The sequence below is a fragment of the Cinclus cinclus genome, chromosome 5, assembly GCF_963662255.1.
Source record: "Cinclus cinclus chromosome 5, bCinCin1.1, whole genome shotgun sequence".
NCBI lineage: Eukaryota > Metazoa > Chordata > Aves > Passeriformes > Cinclidae > Cinclus > Cinclus cinclus.
In genome coordinates this window covers 35,333,249-35,352,939 of record NC_085050.1, presented here as the reverse complement: position 1 = coordinate 35,352,939, position 19,691 = coordinate 35,333,249, and the positions used below count along the sequence as shown (strand labels likewise).

General features: G+C 38.1%; 1 protein-coding gene across 1 annotated transcript in view; it reads right to left on the bottom strand.

The window, feature by feature from the left end:
* The window catches only part of GPM6A (glycoprotein M6A), a 112,532-nt gene that overhangs the window by 74,893 nt on the left and 17,948 nt on the right, over positions 1–19,691 (bottom strand). Inside the window, exon 2 of the mRNA XM_062493610.1 lies at positions 8,694–8,719. Within this exon, the coding sequence (XP_062349594.1) occupies positions 8,694–8,719 (26 nt within the window). The remainder of the gene's footprint in view (positions 1–8,693; positions 8,720–19,691) is intronic.

The following is a 19,691-nucleotide window of genomic DNA, read 5'->3' as shown; positions in this document are numbered from 1 at the left end:
GACTTTATACAATGGCCTGGGTTGGAAGATCATCTTAAATAAAATTGAGTTAACCCTCTGCCATTAGCAGTGACATCTTCCACTAGAACGGATTGGTCAAAGCCCCATCCATCTTGGCCTTCAACACTTCCAGGGATAGAGCATCCACAGCTACTCTGGGCAATCTGTTTCAGTGTCTCACTACCATCACAGTGAAGAATTTCTTACAAACATCTAACATAAACCTACTCTCTCCCAGTTTGAATCCATCCACTCTTCTACTGTCACTACATGCAGTTGTAAAAAGTCCCTTTCTGGCTTTCCTGTAGGCTCCGTTCAGGAACTGGAAGGTCACAATTCGGTCACCTCTAAAACTTCTCCAACCTCAACAAACTCAGTTCTTTCAGCCTTTCCTCACAGGAGAGGTGTTCCATCTCTCTTAAGTATCTTGGTGACCTCCTCTGGATTCCCTCCAACAGGGAGTATCCTTCCTGTGCTGGACCCCCAGAGCTGGGTGCAGGGTTCCAGCTGGGGTCTCAGCAGAGCAGAGCAGAGCAGAGGGGCAGAATCCCCTCCCTGGCCCTGCTGCCCACACTGCTCTGGATGCAGCCCAGGACACGTTTGGCTTTCTGGGCTGCGAGTGCACATTGCCAGGTCATGTCCAACCTCTCACCCATCAGCATTCCCCAAGTCCTTCTGGGCAGGGCTGCTGTCCATCTGTTCATCCCTCAGTCTGTCTTGACACCAGGGCTTGTCCCAACCCAGCAGCAGATTCCCTGTACTCCATGTGCCTTAGCATAGTTTCTAGGAGGATCTGTTCCATCATCTTCCCAGGCACAGAGGTGAGGCTAACAGCTCAGTAGTTCCCAGGGTCCCCCTTTCTACCCTTTGTAGAGTGAGTATGTTTCCTCTTTTCCAGTCACCTGTGACTTCACCTGCCTGCCATGACTTTTCAAACAACATTAAGAGTGGCTTGGCAGATGTATCAGCCAATTCTCTCAGGGCTCTGGGATGCATCATATCAGATCCTAGAGACAGATACATTCAGGTTCCTCAGGTGGTCATAAATCTGACCTTACAGTGGGAAACTCTTCACTCCTGCAGTCCTCAGAGAGACACAGACAGCGATGACTTCTGATACCCTTACAAGTACTAAAATTCCGAACAATCTACTATTGTGCATTTTAGGAACAATTTACATACTTATAAAACAAAGTTTCTCACTCAAGAGGGGATATTTCAGTTTCAAAAAAGCACTGAATAATCTCCCTTACAAAATTCAAACTTAAAATAATTTAAGAACTAAACTTTAGAGTAGCAAGAAGTAAACTTAAGTGTTTGTTTCAAAGGATTAAAAAAAATGTAAGGTTATATGACAGTCAAAGAGCAGAATTGTAAATCTGGGCATCGTTGATTATAACTTGGTACATTTCTGTCTATTTACCTAAAGTGCGAATATACTCTTTTTATTTTCTAAAGGTATTTTTACTATCCATGGCCAAATATTTAGTTAAGTAATACTACACAAATTGTTTATTTTATTTATTATTTTATTTTTATTTTATTTTTAAAATTTTCTTTTACTGGACAGCATATTGTGCAAGTTGACATACAAAAGAAGTGAGAAAATTGTCATGACTTTTTCATGTAGTTCATACAAACTAGGTATTTATCATGGTATTTGGCATTCAAATCAGTGACTTGGCTGGTTAGGAATACCAAGAAGGTAAATCCAGATGGGGAAAAAATTGAATTATTTGGACTAATTAACACAGTTCAGAAAACTTAACCAATTTGGATGGGTTCCAAAAAAAGACAGATGTGAAAAATATTTCTGCAATGCCTTAGTTTAATTTGTTTATTGCTTACTCGGGTAGAGATGATGGAAATATTACAAGAATAAGGTTTAAAAAAATAGTAAAGGACTGTCTATGAATAAATTATCTTCTGTTATACTCCAGACAGAGTTTCCTTCAAGGCTGAAGAATTAAATTACTTTTTCTTGCTCATGCATTTCACTCTGAAAAGCTTTAAAATGGACATCTTAGCAGTACCTCTAGATTAGAGGAGTACTACTATTTAAACTACTAGTTTAAATTTGGTGTTTTCACGTTTAGATAAGAATTACACACACTGTAACATCTAATGTCCTAGTATGGTGTAGAAACCACAGCTGAATTTCTTACTGCAACGTACAGCTCTTATCTGGAAAGTCAAATGTAGACTTTTATCTTCCTTGCAATATATTTATACCTATGTTTTCCACATACAGATAATTAAAGCCAGGGGCAGAGACTTTACAATATGCTTCATTCTAGTCACTCAGTTACCACTGCCACACTATTCAACCAGGATACAACTGCTATTTGTTAATAAAATATTTATAAAATCATAGAACCATATTAAAGCTGATTCTATCAAAAAACTTCCGGCAAGTACAGTAGTCTTAAAAAGTGGCACCCAGAGTAGCAAAAATACTGCTTAAAAATGCTTTCAAATGTTTCTAAAAGAGCTGTCCAAGCATGGAAAATAGCCAAGATGGAGTTGTACAGCACCAGGTGTACTTGTACTTGCAGAGACAAGTAATCTTCCTGGCTCTCAGAAGAATCACTTTAAGGATTATTGACATGAAGAGAATGTGAAGAGGTAGCTCTTAAAATATAAGATATAAATGCAAATTGGTTTTGTCTTGAATGTGCTGCTGCCCATATGAAGCTGAAATATATGCAAAATAGTAGCTTTATCACATGCTAATGCAGATAGAATACTAGACATCCTAATGCACAAGACCTGCCTAGTACTTGACTTTACAGTTCAAATGAAATAGACAGGATTTAAGTGGATTATATCACAAGTATTTTGTGCATACAGAATGCCTTCAAAACCTTCCTAGCATGAAGCCACTTTTAGGCAAAAAATATTCCGTTTTTACTAGTAAGCCCTGAAAAGTCAATCCATATAAATATATTCAATAATTCATCATGCCAGACATTTCAAATACCAACAAATTTAGCATGCACACACTGAGAAGCTTTGTGTTAGTTCCAAATGTTTTAATAAGGGCAAAGTCACATACCTACAAATGCATTATAAAGCATTTGAAAGTGTTAAGTACATCACTGCGTATCATAGATAAATACTACATGTACTTAACCTCAACTAATATGAAAGCAAAGCACCAGTGTTCAATCAACAGGCTGAATATCCAGCTGTCTCCCAGTCAGAAGTGAAATACATATCTAACAACAGTATACATACATTCACTGATTGATAATTGTGATTAAAAAGCCATGCTGATAGGCTCACCGCCAAATGTTTCACAATGTTGTTTTACCTAGAATATTTCTAGGGGGAAGACAGTGAATAAAAAGAACTTAATGGGGAAAGAACAGTAACATTTTCATAAACCTTAATTTGTACCTCTGAATCTCCTCTGCCTCACATCCAGCATATGTGTACTCTTCTTCATTATCACATTATTTCCTCCAACCTATTTGTAGGAAGATCACTTCTGTTTTTCTGTGGCCATAAGACTTGATACACCTGCTGAGTAGAGGAGCAATGGCTGGATGCATGCAGAAGAGCATGGTACAGTCAAGGCTATCATGGTCTGACATATGACAGTGTCTGGTTAGGCCACTTCCTGACACCTCAAGGCTCAGAAATCTGCATTCCTCTTTAGTATATGCAAATTGCTAAATGAAAATAAGATTGTCAGATTTTTCCAATCTTGCTCGCCTAGACTGTTTACTTTAGCTTTCACATTTAAAATTATGGCTGAATGTGACTCTCCAGGTAGAAGGAATGCATAGTAGGATGTACAAGAGTCTCAGATGACTGTACGCACTACCTGAGTACAGTGGAGACTTCAGAAGTTCTCCCTAATCTCCCCAATCATGGGGAGTCGCTAACTACATCATGTCATCCCAGCAGATATGCATCCCTAGAAAACAAAGTACCTCTTTCTGTTGGACAGTTTGATTCAGCACAACTTTGTTTCCAAGATAAACAAATTCAACGTTTATATTAAATAGAATTAAATACACAAGTGAAACTTTAAAAATTCACCAAAAATCCAAGTTTTAAAGTGTAGTGTGTTTTGTATTCTCTACCATGATTATTCAGGATTTTCATGCTATCAATATTTTTAGGTGTCCCAAATAAAATGGGTAAAGCAAGCTGAGAGTTATTTCAATACAATGCAGACCTTAGGTAAAAAAAAATAATGTTATGAAAGTGAGACTAAACTAAATCCTCCAGAAATATGTTTCTGCTGCAGAACAAAAGGAGCATGCTCACTCTAAATGCGGCTTAAGAAACTTAAATAAAATGTAAATAGTTTTTACATTTTGAAAATTAATTAATAGCCATGACTACAAAACTACAGCAGTTTGAAACCTAGAAGGAGCCACTAGCAGTTTAAATTATTGTACAGCCATGTTGCAAAAGTATGGCATAGAATACTCTTAATAGAGAAGACTGTATGAAAAGAAAAAGCTGCTTAAACAGCTGTATTTGATTCTTCCTCTGTGTAACTACAAACCACCAGTGTCACCGTCTCATGAAGCAGTTTTGTATTAGTACAGACAAAACAGGTTATCTGTTAAAAAAAAGAATCAAAACTAACTTCATAGGAAAAAATTCAGACATGAAAGTTAGCATGACATCTCTCAATCATCATGCAACAATGTCCATTTAGGTGTCAACATCTATCTATCTATCTATCTATCTATCTATCTATCTATCTATCTATCATCTATCTATTCTGTGCTGCACATTCATTTACAGAAAGTTAAATTTGATCTTATACAATAAGCAGAACAGAAAACCAAATATTAAAAGAAGAAAATAAATCATTACAGATAAAGAATAAATCAGGGGACAATCAGTATGAGCAAAGTTTTTGAGTAGAAAACCAGTTTCTACTATACCCAGCTGTACAGGCTAAATAAAAATTTAATGGACTTGTCTTTGACCTTGCATAGCTTTTGTGTAGCCAAAAATGAACAGGAACAAAATGCTTTTTTGCTCATTTTTGTTACACAATTAAAAAAAAAAAAAAACAACCCAGAATACTTCATTAAGCCACAGATTTTTATCTAAACTCTTACAACAAAATAACTTACCAATATCTCTATTAGCCTGCTTCAGAGTGATTTAAGTCTATGTCCACAGCTTCATAATGCAGCAAAGATTAAGGTTTTTTGGCTGCTGGCTTTTTTAAGCCAATAACAACAGACAAATCAAGGCCCCCTCATGGCACGATTCTCATCAGACTAATAGACTGGGTTAAGGAAGAGGTTAGAGGCTTCGATGCTCTGATGGAGCAGAGATTAAATCAATTAGGAAAGTGCAAGGATGGACATGGCAGGAAGTATGTTTTTCTGCATTAGCTTCTCCTATCAGTTAGCACAGGCAAGCAGCCACACAGAACTGAGTACAAAAGCAGTGCTATGCTGCAATAACCAAGGGCAAGAAAATTCATTTCAAATTAATAAAAGAAACCCCCACCGAAAAGCCCTAAGCTTCCCTCACTGTTCTAAGCACTAAGTTCCTAGGAAACCCCTTTCTCTCAGTTTTGCTCAATAAAAAAAGAGGAGAGTATGCAAAACACCACTGCAATGCTAAAGCTCTAATACTAAAGCTGCTGTACAAATCTATCAGTAAAGAAGTTAAAATTGAAATTTGCTTATCAGTTCCTGAAAAGCAATGATATATTAACTTCTTTATTATCATTATTAGTTTTTTGCTTGCTTAAAAGAATGACTTTTCAACAGACATTACTGAACCCTTTCCTTTGTACATAGAGAAATTCCTAATACCAATATCATATAAGCAAAAGAAAAACAAGGAGATACATATATAATATGTTCATTCCAGTGTTTTTGAATGGGTAAAAACAATTTAGTCTTCTTTATTACCACAAAATTTCTATATTTTATTTTTGTATATCAAAACCATACTATAAACACCATAAAGATGATTTAATAGTGCAAACCCAAAATGGTTTGAAAATATTTGAGGATTATAAAGATGTAAATAAGATGTAATGAGAGAGGACAACCATCTTCAATCACCATTACCAAAACAAACAAAAGTTAAAGAAAGTATCCAAAAATACATGTAAGTCTCAATTATTTTTTTATTATGCAGCTTCATATGAAATGCTGCCTTTGCACATCTGGCTTGGAAATTCACAATTTTTGGCCACACAGACTGGCAGCCAAAAAAGAGGCACAATCCCATTCAAGCATATACTATGTAGCTATGATTCAACTTAGACAATTAAATGTTAGGTAGACTGAAAACTGATAACTAATTTGATTTAATACTGTTCCTGCTGGGTTAGGCTAAGATCATAGAATCCTAGAATGGCTTGGGTTGGAAGGGACCATCTAAAGATCATCCAGTTCCAGGCCCTCTACCATGGGCAGGGACATCTTTCACCGGATCAGGTTACTCAAAGCCCCACCCAACCTGGCCTTTAACACTTCCAGAGATGAGGCATCCTCAGCCTCTCTGGGCAACCTGCTCCTGTGCCTCACCACCCTCAGAGTAAAAAAATTTTCCCTAATATTTAATCTAAACCCGCTTTTTTCCAGTTTAAAGCCATTCCTCCTAGTTCTGACACTACATGCCCTGATAAAAAGTCCATCTCCAGCTTTCTTGTACCCTTCAGGTTTTGGAAGGCTGCTATATGATCTCCCCAAAGCCTTATCATCAGGTTGTACCACCCCAGACTTGCCTCATAGGAAAGTAGCTCCAGCCCTCTGATCAACTTTTTGGCCTTCCTCTGGACTTGTTCCAAAAGGTCAACATTTTTCTTGTGTTGGGGTTCCCAGAGATGGACAGTATTTCAGATGGGCTCTCATGACAGAAGAGTGGAGGGCCAGACTCACCTTTCTTGACTTGCTGGCCAGACTTCTTTTGATGCACTCCAGGATGTAGTTTGCTTTCTGGGCTGCAAGCACACATTGCTGAGATATATTGAAATTCTCACCCATGAGACATTTGTCTTCAACACATTAAATAAGTAATTCTACTCTTATAAAAACTTCTGCACCATTTTAATAATTATTTTTTTTTACTAGAAAACTAAGCATTTTCAATTTAATTAACTTAGGGTGCTTCATATTCTTTGGACACAGAGTAAAATGAAGGTATATTTAAGATATTAGTAGATCAAATGTTTTACTTGATCATTGCATCTGAAGTACTCTAGTCAGGCAGAAATTAATTCTGACCATCTGGGACAGGGCAACCCTAGTTGTACCTACAGACTGGGGAACAAGAGGCTGGAGAGCAGCACTGTGAAAAATGCCCTGGGCATCCTAGCTGACAGAAAGTTGGATATAAGTCAGTAGTGCCCTGACAGCCAGGAGGGCCAACCCTTCCGTGGGGTGAATTAAGCAAAATATCTCCAGCCAGTCAAGGGAGGGGTTTGTCCTGTTTTGTTCTGCACTGATGCACCTCACCTTGAATAGTGCAATTTTGAGGGCAGAGCTCAACACATTCTACAGCTTCCTAATGAGGGGAAATGGATGGGCAGGTACTGATCTATTCCCTCCGGTGACTACAGATGGGACCTCAGGAAACATCATGAAGTTCTGTCAGGGAGAGGTTTAGGTTGGATATTAGAAAGAAAGGTTCTTCATCCAGAGGGTGTTTGGGCACTGGAACAGGCTCCCCAGGGAAGTGGTCACATCACCAGCCTGACAGAGCTCAAGAAATGTTTGAACAACGCTCTCTGGTGCATGGTGTGACTCTTGGGGCTGTCCTGTGCAGGCCAGGAGTGGGATTCTGATGATCCCTGTGGGTCACTTCCACTTCAGGATATTCTATGATTCCATGAAAAATCATATACAGTGGTATGAACCCAGATGTCAGGAATTATACTAGAATAATATATGTAAACAAATAACTCTTTCATCAGATAACTATTAAACGTAGTTGCAATAATATAAAATAGGCATGTAAGATATTCCTTTTTTTTCATATTGGTTTACATCTTTTGTAGGCTCAGTATGAGTTATTATGTTTGTTACCTAAGCCATTTTCTTCCATGATTTTTTTTCCCCTGTCCTATTTAATACTGGATACTGGAAATATATTCCAAAGTGATCTGGAATGCACACACAAAAAAAAAAAGAAAAAGAAAAAGAAAAAGCAAGCCAGCTAGACGATGAGACAGCAGACCAGAAAAATTGAAAATCTATATAACTTTGCTACTTTATCACATTTCATAGGAAAATTTAAGCATTTATATTAATACCTAATTTCCTAGTGACATATAAATAAAACAACTTCAGACATGGAAGATATCAGAACAAAGAATTTCACTGCTTCCTTTGTGATGTCTCACTCATTATATAAGCTTCATTTTCCCTCCAGCACATTCTTCCTAAATTATCTTCCATTTACTACTATGAGCTAGCACTTTTTCTTTCAAATAGCTCAATAGAAAAAAAAAAATATATAAAATTTTAAAATAAATAATATTTGCATAGAAATATGTCAGCTATGTGCTTTATCTTCATCTTTCACACTTCATTTGCAGCAATATTTAATATTCAAGCTGTTTAGGCAAAAGACTCCTTTTATTCATAGAATCCAATAGATTGTAAGTGCTGTATTTATATATACAAAATGTTTACCCACTAAGATCTTGAATTTGGTGTCCCATGTATCCTAACGTTATAGAAAAAGCAGAAAACAAGTGTTTGTGCTAAATTGAAACACCCTTTGAAGACTCAAAAGGACCATCAACCTCATAATCTCAGCAACTGGGAGTATCAGCTGAATCTTTAGAATTATTTTTATATTCTCATATTGCATTTCCAGCTCTGGGGCTCCCAGCATAAGAAGGACAGGGACTTGTTGGAGGAAGCCCAGAGGAGAGCCATGAAGATGAAGTAGTTGTCTCTGGTGGAGTCAGGCTGAGACAGCTTTTCAGCCTGGAGAAGGCTCTGGGGCAGCTTTTAGCAGCCTTCCAGTACCTAAAAAGGGCTGACAAGACAATTGGAGAGGGGCTTTTTACAAAGACATGTCGTCATGAACAAAGGAGAATGGCTTTAAACTGTCAGAGGGTAGGTTTACACTAGACGTAAGAAAGAAATTCTTTACTTTAGGAGTGCTGAGTCACATGCAATCTGTTCCAAAGAGGTTTCCCAGAAAAGCTGTGGATGTCCCATCCCTTGAAGTGTTGAAGGACAGGTTAGATATAGTTTTATGCAATCTGATCTAAAGGGAAGTGTCCCTGGCGATGCTGGGTGTGGCAGGGTTGGAACTACATCACCTTTAAAGGTCTCTTCCAAATCAAGATTTTATATGATTTTTTAAAAAATAAAAATAAGGACACCCTTATTATGATACAAAGTGGTTACTGTTCCTATATCAAGACTGGAGGGTTTTATTCATTCAGGTGTCTGGAATTACACATATTAAGCTATAAGTCCAAAATTACCTTGTCTCCATATCTCTTTTGTAGAACATGAAATTTTGTTGTAAGATGTACAATTTTCATATCTGGGGCAAAGACAAGAATTTCAAGTGAAAGGAGAAGAATTCCAAGAAAGGCAACTGTGACAGTCCCACACAATTAGCAAACCTTCAGATTCTTATTTCATTAATTTATTTAGTGACAGCTTATTTGATATGCATGCAAACACTAGACTTCCTCATCAGTTTCTCTTTACTTTTCCTTTCTTTTTCCCTTCCTCTCTCTTTTCTACTTAATCTATTATCATTTTCAGTTATACTCAACAATTGCAGCAGAGATAGAATGGCCCCATTTTAACCCGATGTAGAGATCAGTTGTTAGAATATACTCAGGGATATAGGAAATGCAGGTGAGAAGGGACTTGATCCCAAGCATATGCTGTAACCATTAACTTAGCACTCTACATCTCTGATGCATTTTCAGATCGCACTTCTCAAGATGAAACCTGGAAGTCAGCACAGGCACAGCAACACTGCACATAGATGAACTACACAAAGATGTGAAACTCACTGAGCCAGTTCCTGGCAGCTCCACTTCCAGGATGTCTCTAATGCAACTTAAGGTATTTTGGCGCATGCACATTTTAGAAGCCACCAGGATTAGGCAAAACGTCATGAGGTTTAGTGAGGATAAGAATTAAATGCATATACCTAAACTCTAACTCCCTTTTGGATAAGTCCTAAGTCTTCCACTCATTTTCTACAGACAACTACAAGAGATTCAGGCTGGGAACCTGAAAATATAGTGCTACTGTCCATCACAGCCTACGTGAAACTACTGCCTCAGGAAGCCTCCCTGCCAATCCAATCCAATCCATTCCAATCCAAACTGAGTTGTGGGAGGTTCTCTGGGGATAAGTGCCTAAGAAACTTTGGAGGAGGAGGAAGGGAGAAAAATGAAAGCCCACCAAAAAAAAAACCACAAAACCAAACACCATGATAAGATTTTAGATCTTCTTGTTGTTATTAGATAGTTTTTATTCCCACAATTTCTTTTGCAAAGAGTAGAGCATTTTTCTTCATTTTAAAGCACGGATACACTTGAAGACCAGTCTCTTTGGAAGTTCATGATGTAGACACTTGATGCAAACCCTTGACAAGTATTGATGAATATTTTGTGGCAGTAAATGCCAAAATGTACAGCTAATGTATCTGTGCATTCAGGTTGCATACATGTTGAAATAAAGGCACATGTATTTTGTTCTGCATATGAACTCTGACGAAGTTATGCTCAGGTCCCAGCATTTCTGCTACAGAAAAATATCACAATAAGAGTTGCTATTCCATTCCATTCTGTTCCGTTCCGTGCCATTCCATTCCACTCCATTCATGTTTATTGACTACAGCTTTTCTTCGATCCCACTACTGAACAGAAATGAAGGGGAAGGAAGAGACCTTGGAATCCCCAAAAAACTTTAAAATAAAAGAGAACAGCAGCATATGTTACATTAACATTTCATATTCTGCAAATAAGAAACATGAAGAGAGATGCTTTAGTGCCATTCCATTAACTCTGCAAGATCTTAAAATGCAGAAAATTGTAAATTTTCTCCGTGATGATTCAATCCATTAGGCTATGTTCTGTGTCCCTAAGAATTAATTTAAAGTCATATCTATCACTTTCAAAGCCACCAATCAAACAAATATAACTGGAAAAAATATTAGACGAAGTACCACCTACTTGAAGCCCAGTAAAAGGATCTTCACATCTCTGTACACTAATTCACATATGTTTTATGTTTCACTTCTAGCAGACTACTCAAAAGTCATGACAGCCAGGCCAAGAAAAAGGAGCACCTTCATCTTGAATTGCAAGTGAAATATTTAATCAAAATAGTTTCAAAATGAAAATGCATTTCAGCTCATTTTTGAAAATTATATACCATTTTAGCCATGCGGTAAATCACTTTTTGAAAAGCAAAGTGATAGGATTTTAGGGTTATTTAATTTGGGGGATCTTGGCATTTTTGGTGTGGGGGGGAAGTTATTTTTCCTTAACGTCTTAAAGATATCCTCATCCCTAACACACTTAGATGTCTGGAAGTTGGCACCAGCTTCCTGCACTCTCACTGTAGTCCATCTGTTAAAAAAGATCCAGTGAGTGTTTAAGATATACTTCACTACAGGTACTGGCTGTCTCCATATACACAGTCTAAAGGAGAAAAAAGCATCACTGAAGGTGAACAAAACATAATTCTCATGTCCTTTGACTATCCAAAGTTCATTTTGGAAAATATGGAACACATTGAAAAAAACAGTGCTACAAATGGGAAATAAATCAGAGAAAGCTGTGAGATTTAAGACTGCGCCATATGTCCTCCACTGTCTTGTGAACCCACTTGAAAATAAACTCCTTAAGTACAGCCTCTAGAAATCTGAGTTCCCTGTGCCAGTGACTGGAGTCGTGGCCATTTTATTTACTGTCCCTGGCTTTTTTTTGTAACTCTGTCTCTCACATTCTTTAACATGTTCCAATGAAATATGAAGTATTTATTCGTGAACTTGAAGAGATTTAAAGCCCTGCAGAGGCAAATAATTTAAGATCCGACTATATATCAATGGGTTCTGTGCAGTTTTATCAATTTCTGTAAGAGCAGAACAGAGTTAGAATCACAGGACTACTTGGGTCAAATTGAACAGCAGTAGGTCTAGCTATTTTTATTCATAAGAGAAACAAACAGCAGGAAAGTATTAAAGAAATAGACTACAAGAAACTGGAAACTTCCTAAAGGAAAGAAGAGACAATTCTTTTATAAAAGTAGTTCTAAAAATCTTTTTGCACAACATTATTTCCAATTTATCAAGGAACAATGAATGCTTTCAAAAGCCATGGAGTTGCTCAAAACCTGAACTGAAAATGAATGAAAAGGAAGATTTTCTCTGCTCTTTTTTCCAAGAACAAAATATAGACTTGCTACTAGATGTATGCCCTTAAAAATGATTGTGTACTGTTGGTTTTACTTTACCTTCTTATTAAAAACAGACCTTCAATTGCCTACATAATAATTAGACAATAAAGGTGAAAGGTTAAAACAGTTAACTACTTCAGAAACTGCAATAACATTTTTTTAAAAATTCAAAACCTACTGTCCTCCCTTTTTTTTTATTAGTGGTAGTATAATGATCAATTAACTTTTTTAATTCTTCTATTCAAACTGTAGTTCAGTTAAACTATGCAGGGAAATAATTAAGTCAGACCATGACGGTTTGAGAGAAAAGGAGAAAAGAAAAAGATAAGCTACAAAGGACATTGGGAGAACTAAGGCTTGTTAGCTCCATATTTTTTTCCCTTTTGCTTAAAATCTTTAGAGAACATTAGAAGGCATTGCACCAGATCATCACTCAGTGTTTAGCCTCAGTTTTAAACTTGAATAACTTTTATAACTAATTCAACTAAACTTCTATTTTTGGCTATTTTGAGTTGGAGTCTACCTATTTCTCATTTATCCAGTGTGTCATTTTTTATTAGAGCACTTACTTAGAAATACTTTCAAAACCCTTTCTGAGATTCCCAAGTACTTTGACTTTTTGTTTCTGTATTAAGACAGTTTCCAAAACGTATTTTTTCTGGTACCTATGAAACACCTGCATGCCCAAAACCTGAGGTATGAAATATTTACCATGCAATGTGAGTTTACTCTGCAGAAGAAGTAATTTCTACTGATCAGCCAAGGATGAGAAGCATATGAGTTGTGAAGGTGACAAAAGGTACATGGTATTTCAGGTCCAGATGTGCAGCATTATAACTCTGGCATTCTTAGGGATTTTTTGATTAGCTGAAGCCTCTGTGAAAGATGCAGGGAAGCTTGGCTCCCTATGTTAGCATATGGCAAAGCAGAGATAGCTGTTCCCACTTCTATAGCTGCTTTCTGGAGAAAACTACTCTTGGGAATTCCTACCTTAATAAAGTTTTTGAGAAATAAAGGTTTGTACATGCCAAATTACATGCCCTCAGCTCTGTACAACTCTTTTATTTTACAAAAATAGATGTTTGTTCCAAAGTCCACACCTCTTCCATTCATCAGCTGCTCCACTGAAGCAAATGAACACATAGTCCATGGTATTGTCAGTAACAAAGTTGTTTCCTCTACATGCAGAACTTTCACTGATGTTGTGACATGGTCAGTGGGAAAGATTTTAATCTCTCTGCAATTACAAAATTCCTTCCTTTTCCTTTCACATCCCTTTTCTTCCAGTTTTAGTGGTAGCATACTAGTGGTCAGTGTCAACTGTAGAAATCAGTTAATTAGATCAACAATTACTATGAATTTGTGGATGCCCAAATTTAAGTTTTCTCTGTGTTCAGACTACTTTTCAAAAACTGTTATGAATTTAATTATCACTGATTTTTTTTTTTTAATGTTAGCATACATAAGGATTACAACACATGAAATTGTGTTTCATAGATTCATGGAAAAAAGCACTTTGTCAGTTGCTTTTCTATAGAGAGCTGTGGAAGAGGGGAGGAGAGAATGGCAAACCATAGCAAGATCTAAAGCACTGATGAAATATTTACCTTTCATGTGTTACACATTAGAACAACTAGGTCTGACTGACGTATAATATATTCAATACCACCAAACTAAAATAATATCCAAAGCCTTTAGAACTAAGCAATAACATAGAGTCGATTGCTGTGCGCTGATGCTTCCTTTTATTTGTAAGTTTGCATTTCTGTCCCTCCCACCACCACTCTAATAGACACATTACAAAAGGGGGGAAGAACCCGCTGCCTGTTTCAGCATCCAAGGGATTTCTCCCCCCTGCCCTCCAGCAAGACCCCGTGGGAGCAGCAGGCTGGGAGCCTGCTCTGCGCATGATTCCTGGACCACTGCCGTTGCCTTGCCAACACAAAGGGAGAACTCGAGGCTTACATTGGGCATTTCAATGCAGTGACCCACTTACTGTCTGTCAACAAATTCACTGGGACAATAGTAAGTGTAACACATTACAGAGATTAAATCCCAGGGACTGAACTACAAAGATGTCTGGGAAAAAATCTTTATCAGTTTGAAAAGCTAGAACACTATAACAGAGTTAACTGTAATATGTTTTAATCCTCCCATGTATTCACTGCTTTAAGGGAGAAATTTCTACCATGATAATCTGTACGTTATTTGTTATTTCACTAGGTTCACAAAACTAAGTCAATATTGCAATAAGAGTAATGGGAATGAAATAGCTTTTGCATATTGCATTCTTGACTAGAGCTCAGAAGAATTAAGACCTGAAAACCTTCTTTCAAGCTATAATAATGCAATGGTTAATTTAGAATATATTTGTACAGATGGCTATCGTAGGAGCATATCGTTACAAAAACCCCCACAGTGATTTCTGCACGACACTTAGATCATGGATTTATATTTAAAAATTAACTATGTACAGTCTACCTAGAGGTTTCTCCCATTCAGTTCTGTCCATTTACAAATATATTATTGCAGGCATGCTCAAAATCTTCCCCCTTCCTTCATTTCCCAGTTTCCCTCTGTTCTTTTCATTATCTGCAAACAGATTATTCAAACATAAATAATTTGCTTAAATAGGGTGGTAACTACCAAGAGAACTAAATATACATAATAGCATATTACCAAATGCAAAAATGTATGTTTAATATATGTTTACCTACATTCTTCAGTTTCTTAGCAATATTGCACTGTCATTTTAAATGAAAGTCAGCAATTCCTTTTAAGCACATGTGTCACCAGTTACCAAATGGAATTATCTGAGGAACCATGCAGTGAGCAAAAAATAGCTGCAGCCTTCTGCAGTATCTGTACAAAAAGCTATTTTTTAATCCAATGACTGCTTATTTATATGTTTACTCGTAATATTTTGTATATTTCTATTAGTTGCCTGTCTATGGAAACCCATATTGCAGCAATTAGATATTGTCGAAATTCTTGGTTTGGATTGTTTCTCCATCACCTACCTCCGGCAGAAACACCTTTCTAATTAACACCTAAGAGTGGGTATTGCTTCACATCCTGCAACAGATATTTCCAAACCTTTGTGGCTTGCAGAGTGCCACAGTTTCTGTATGACATTTTTAAAAAAATTATTTTCAGGAGGTGTGGGGGATGCAAATGTTCCTTGTGCCTGCATAAGATTACTGATACTAGACATACTTATAGGTGAAAACTTTATTCTAGAAAATTGAGCATCAGTGATTGGTAAAAATTGCAATTCTAAGTTATATATAATATGTCTGCAGTATTGTCTAATAGTTTAGCTAGTTTAGAGATATGGTGAACCACACACCACCCTTTTACTTCCAGCCACCTTTCTATGCACATTCTTTATATTCCACACTACTGACCACTCAGTCCTTCCTCTGGGTTCTTCCAACTTTGTTTATTTTTACAAAATTAAATTCCAAATCTCTCTTTAAAAGGCTCCCCAGACCCATGCTACTATACCATTTAAAAGGAACACAGGGGCTCTCTTTTCTATGCCCCAGGAGGGTTATCTTTGCTTATAATCTTGTCTTATTCCATACACACTTGAATTCATGTCTGCATTTGCTGCTTAAAATATCAGAATATTATAAAACCACATAAGTTAAATTCTTTAAACAGTACATATTTAATGAAATCCATAAGCTCTTATTCTTCACAGATACTAGCTACCAGTAATAGAGATACACAGCTGTGTTGATTTTCTCATTCCACTCCTTTCCCCTCTTCCTTACACTCTTCTTCTCTCATATGTAAGGAACTTGCATTATTATGCCAATGTTTTCCAATGTAAAACGCTGTTTTTATTTACTAATTTTCCAAAATCAATTATTAAGGATGCATTTGGCTATGCATGATGTCCCTCCAGGCTACAATCTCTAAAGTTACAGCCAAAATACTTCCCACTGTTCCAAAGAGTGAAGTTAAAGGAAAACATATTAATTTTCTCTTGGGAGTGGGAAATCTTGCAAGCTTTTCTTTGAACAACTTTAAAATTTCTTTTAGCATTTACAGGAGGGGCTTGAAAATGGCAGTGGGATAGGCATACTCTCAGAAGTGTGCCCTTTGGAGCATTCCTAAAACTTCCTTCAGACTTGCCCCATGAAATTTGTGATACACACACATACACTCAGAGATTTGCTGTGTCTGTACAACAAATGCTGTCAGGAATACAGCCCAGGTCTGCTGGGCCATAGCACAGATTCTTCTGTATCTCTTCCAAACAGGACATAGGAAGAATCATCCTGAACTGACTGCATCTTATGGAAACCCTATGGCGGCCTTGTGAAGAGGGAATATCTGCTGGTTTACCAAATTCCAGTTCCTGGAAACTCTAAGAACTCTTACAGCCCAGTCTGCTGTTCTTGATTGCAGGACACATGAACCTTTCAGTTCCCCTTTGCTCCCCACACCAAGTAATTTGCTTTGCATCTGGCAGTGACTAAAAGGTACCTAGCTTTCTCCTCCGCACACCCTTAAATGAGGGTCATTGTGAGAAAATGATTTCAACATTCTTGCCTCTCTGGAAGTAAAGCTTTCCAAATGCTTTCAATGCCAAATTGGGAGAAAGTATTACTTCAGCTTTCTCTCCACTTTTCGAACCACATTTGGAAGGGAAAAATCATACTCTACTGTATGTTGTTAGGCAGTCCTCCCTTCCTCAAGTCTGGCTATTCCTCCTAGTTAGCAGCTTAGGGAAAACTCCCAGCAGATCTCAGTCCAGTGCCCCCCATCTCCATGAGAAACCACTGCAAAATGCATTTCCCAAAGCCAAGGACCGAGGGCAGCACAAATGAGAGAATTCAATCTTTTGTACTAGAGGAACATTCATTGCACAGGTTGCATTGAGATTTTGGCAAGAGGAAATTACCTTTTTGCTTTTGGCAGTCACCAAAGAACAGCCTTAGAAGTGGACTATGCTAAAGCTGCTGCTCAAAGCAAAGCAATGTTTTTATATAATTTTTAAATCAAAATTAATGTGCACATCCTATGCAGCACTGCAACTGCGGTGCAGATAGCTAAAGAACCATGGCTGTGAGAATGATCAGCTCCCAGCTGACCCTGAAATGATGCAGGATCTGCTTCGCCAGCTGGATCCCTGCAAATCTAAGGAGTCTGATGGGATTCATTCCAGAATCCTGGCAGAGCTGGCTGATGTCTTCACAAAACCTCTGTGGATGATTTTAAGAAGTCATGGGAATCTTGGGAATTAGAGAGGTCCCAGCTGACTGGAAACTGGCAAACCTTGTCCCAGTTTCCAAGAAGGGAGAGAAAGAGAACTCCACTACAGGCCTGTCTCAGTTCAGTGCCTGGTAAAGTTATGGAGAGATTATTCTGGGAGGTACTGAAAAACACCTGAAAGACAAAACAGTCCTCAGTCACAGCCAGCATGGCTACATGAGAGGAAAGTCCTGCTTATCAAACTTCATTTCCTTTTATGACAAAGTAACCCACTAATTGATGAAGGGAAGCCAGCTCATGTGATCTTTTTGCATTTCAGTAAGGCTGGTGCTGTCTCTCAGGACCCTTCTGGACAAAAAGACCATCACACAGCTTTATAAGGACATCTTGTGATTGGTGATCCGGCACAAAGGGTTACAGTGAATGAGATGACATCAGACTGGGGACCTGTCAAAAGTGGGGTTCTGCAGGGGTCCATCCTCTGCCTTGTGCTCTTCAACATCCTCCTAAATGACTAAATTACTTGGGTGCAGGACTAGAAAGGATACTAAGCAAGTTCACAGATGATGGAAAACTGGGAGGAGCTGTTGGCTCCCTTGAAGGCAGGGAAGCCCTGCAAAGAGGCTTTGGTAGAGTAGAAGGCTGTATAATCACCAACCACATGAAGTTCAACAAGGGAAAGTGCCAGATTCTGCACCTGGGATGAGACAGCCCTGTATATACAGTATGGACTGGGGAACGAGACACTGGAAAGCAGTGCTGTAGAAAGAAACTGAGGGGTCTTGGTTGATGTCAAGTTGAATCTGACATATTGTGCCCTGGCGCCCAGGAGGGCCAACCATGTCCTGGGGTGTGTCAGGCACAGCATCTCTAGCTGGGCACTGGAACAGGCTCCCCAGGGAAGTGGTCACAGCACCCAGCCTGACAGAATTCAAGAAACATTTGGTCAATGCTCTCAGGCACATGGTGTGACTCTTGGGGCTGTCTTGTGCAGGGTGATGAGTTGGACTTGATGGATCCTTGAGGGTCCCTTCCAACTCAGCTTATTCTGTGATTCTGTGATATAGGGCTAAGAGTTTATGAGAATTCTGCATCTAGGAGCAGGCGTAGCATTTTCTGCCTATTTTCTTCTGTTGCCTGGGGTAATTGTTACAGTCCTTGAAGCTTCCTCTCTGGCTAAAGTCTCAGTGCCAGCGCTGCCCCTGACAGCTTTGCACAGATCCAACATAACTGCTACAGAAACTCCTAGCTGAAAAGTGATTTTGTTTTTATTTCTCTCAGTTTCTTGCTTCAATAGCACATAGGAGAAGTAAAATATTATGTACGTATGATACCACATTCCTTAAACACAGAATAAAAGATGGAGACCCTCCTGTCCTAACCACTCCCTCTGTACATTAAACCCTTACAACCTGCATAGTTGCCTAATTTTCCGGCCATTGGCAATTCCAGCAGCTATACACCCTCTCATTCCATGTAAGACTATACAGTCCTGCTTGTGGCCCATCAGATGTACTCTACTATCCAGCTCCTGCAAGGGCAGATCTTCTCTGAGTAATGACCTAACACTACACACTAAGTCTCTCCCCACCCTACTGCATTTTACTACACCCCTAGATACAGAGACTCTAATTGCACATCTGGAATAGCCCTGTTATTGTCTGCTTTAGGAGCCAGGAAATCCTTTACTCAAATGAAAGGAACTGCTAAAGGACAGCTAGCCTTACTATCCTAAAACAGTTAACTATATAGTACTACATTAGTTGTCATCAACTGTAAATGAGGCCTGGCTTGAAAATCAGGATCAGGCCTCCATGTGACACTTAAAACAAGTTTGGGGGCTTTTTGTTTTTTTGCCTTTGTGTGTAGGTTTTGTTTATTTGTGGTTTTTTTTTAACAGGTCTTCTATTCTTTTACTTTTTTTATTTTGGTTCTGGAGCTTTCAGAATGCATCCCCTTCACATTTTCAATATCTCATTTTTTTAAATGACATTAAGACTGATATTTTCAATGAATCATTATTACTTAGTCCTTGGAAATTTTTAAAAATCTAAGCAGACGCGCCACACATCTTCAGGC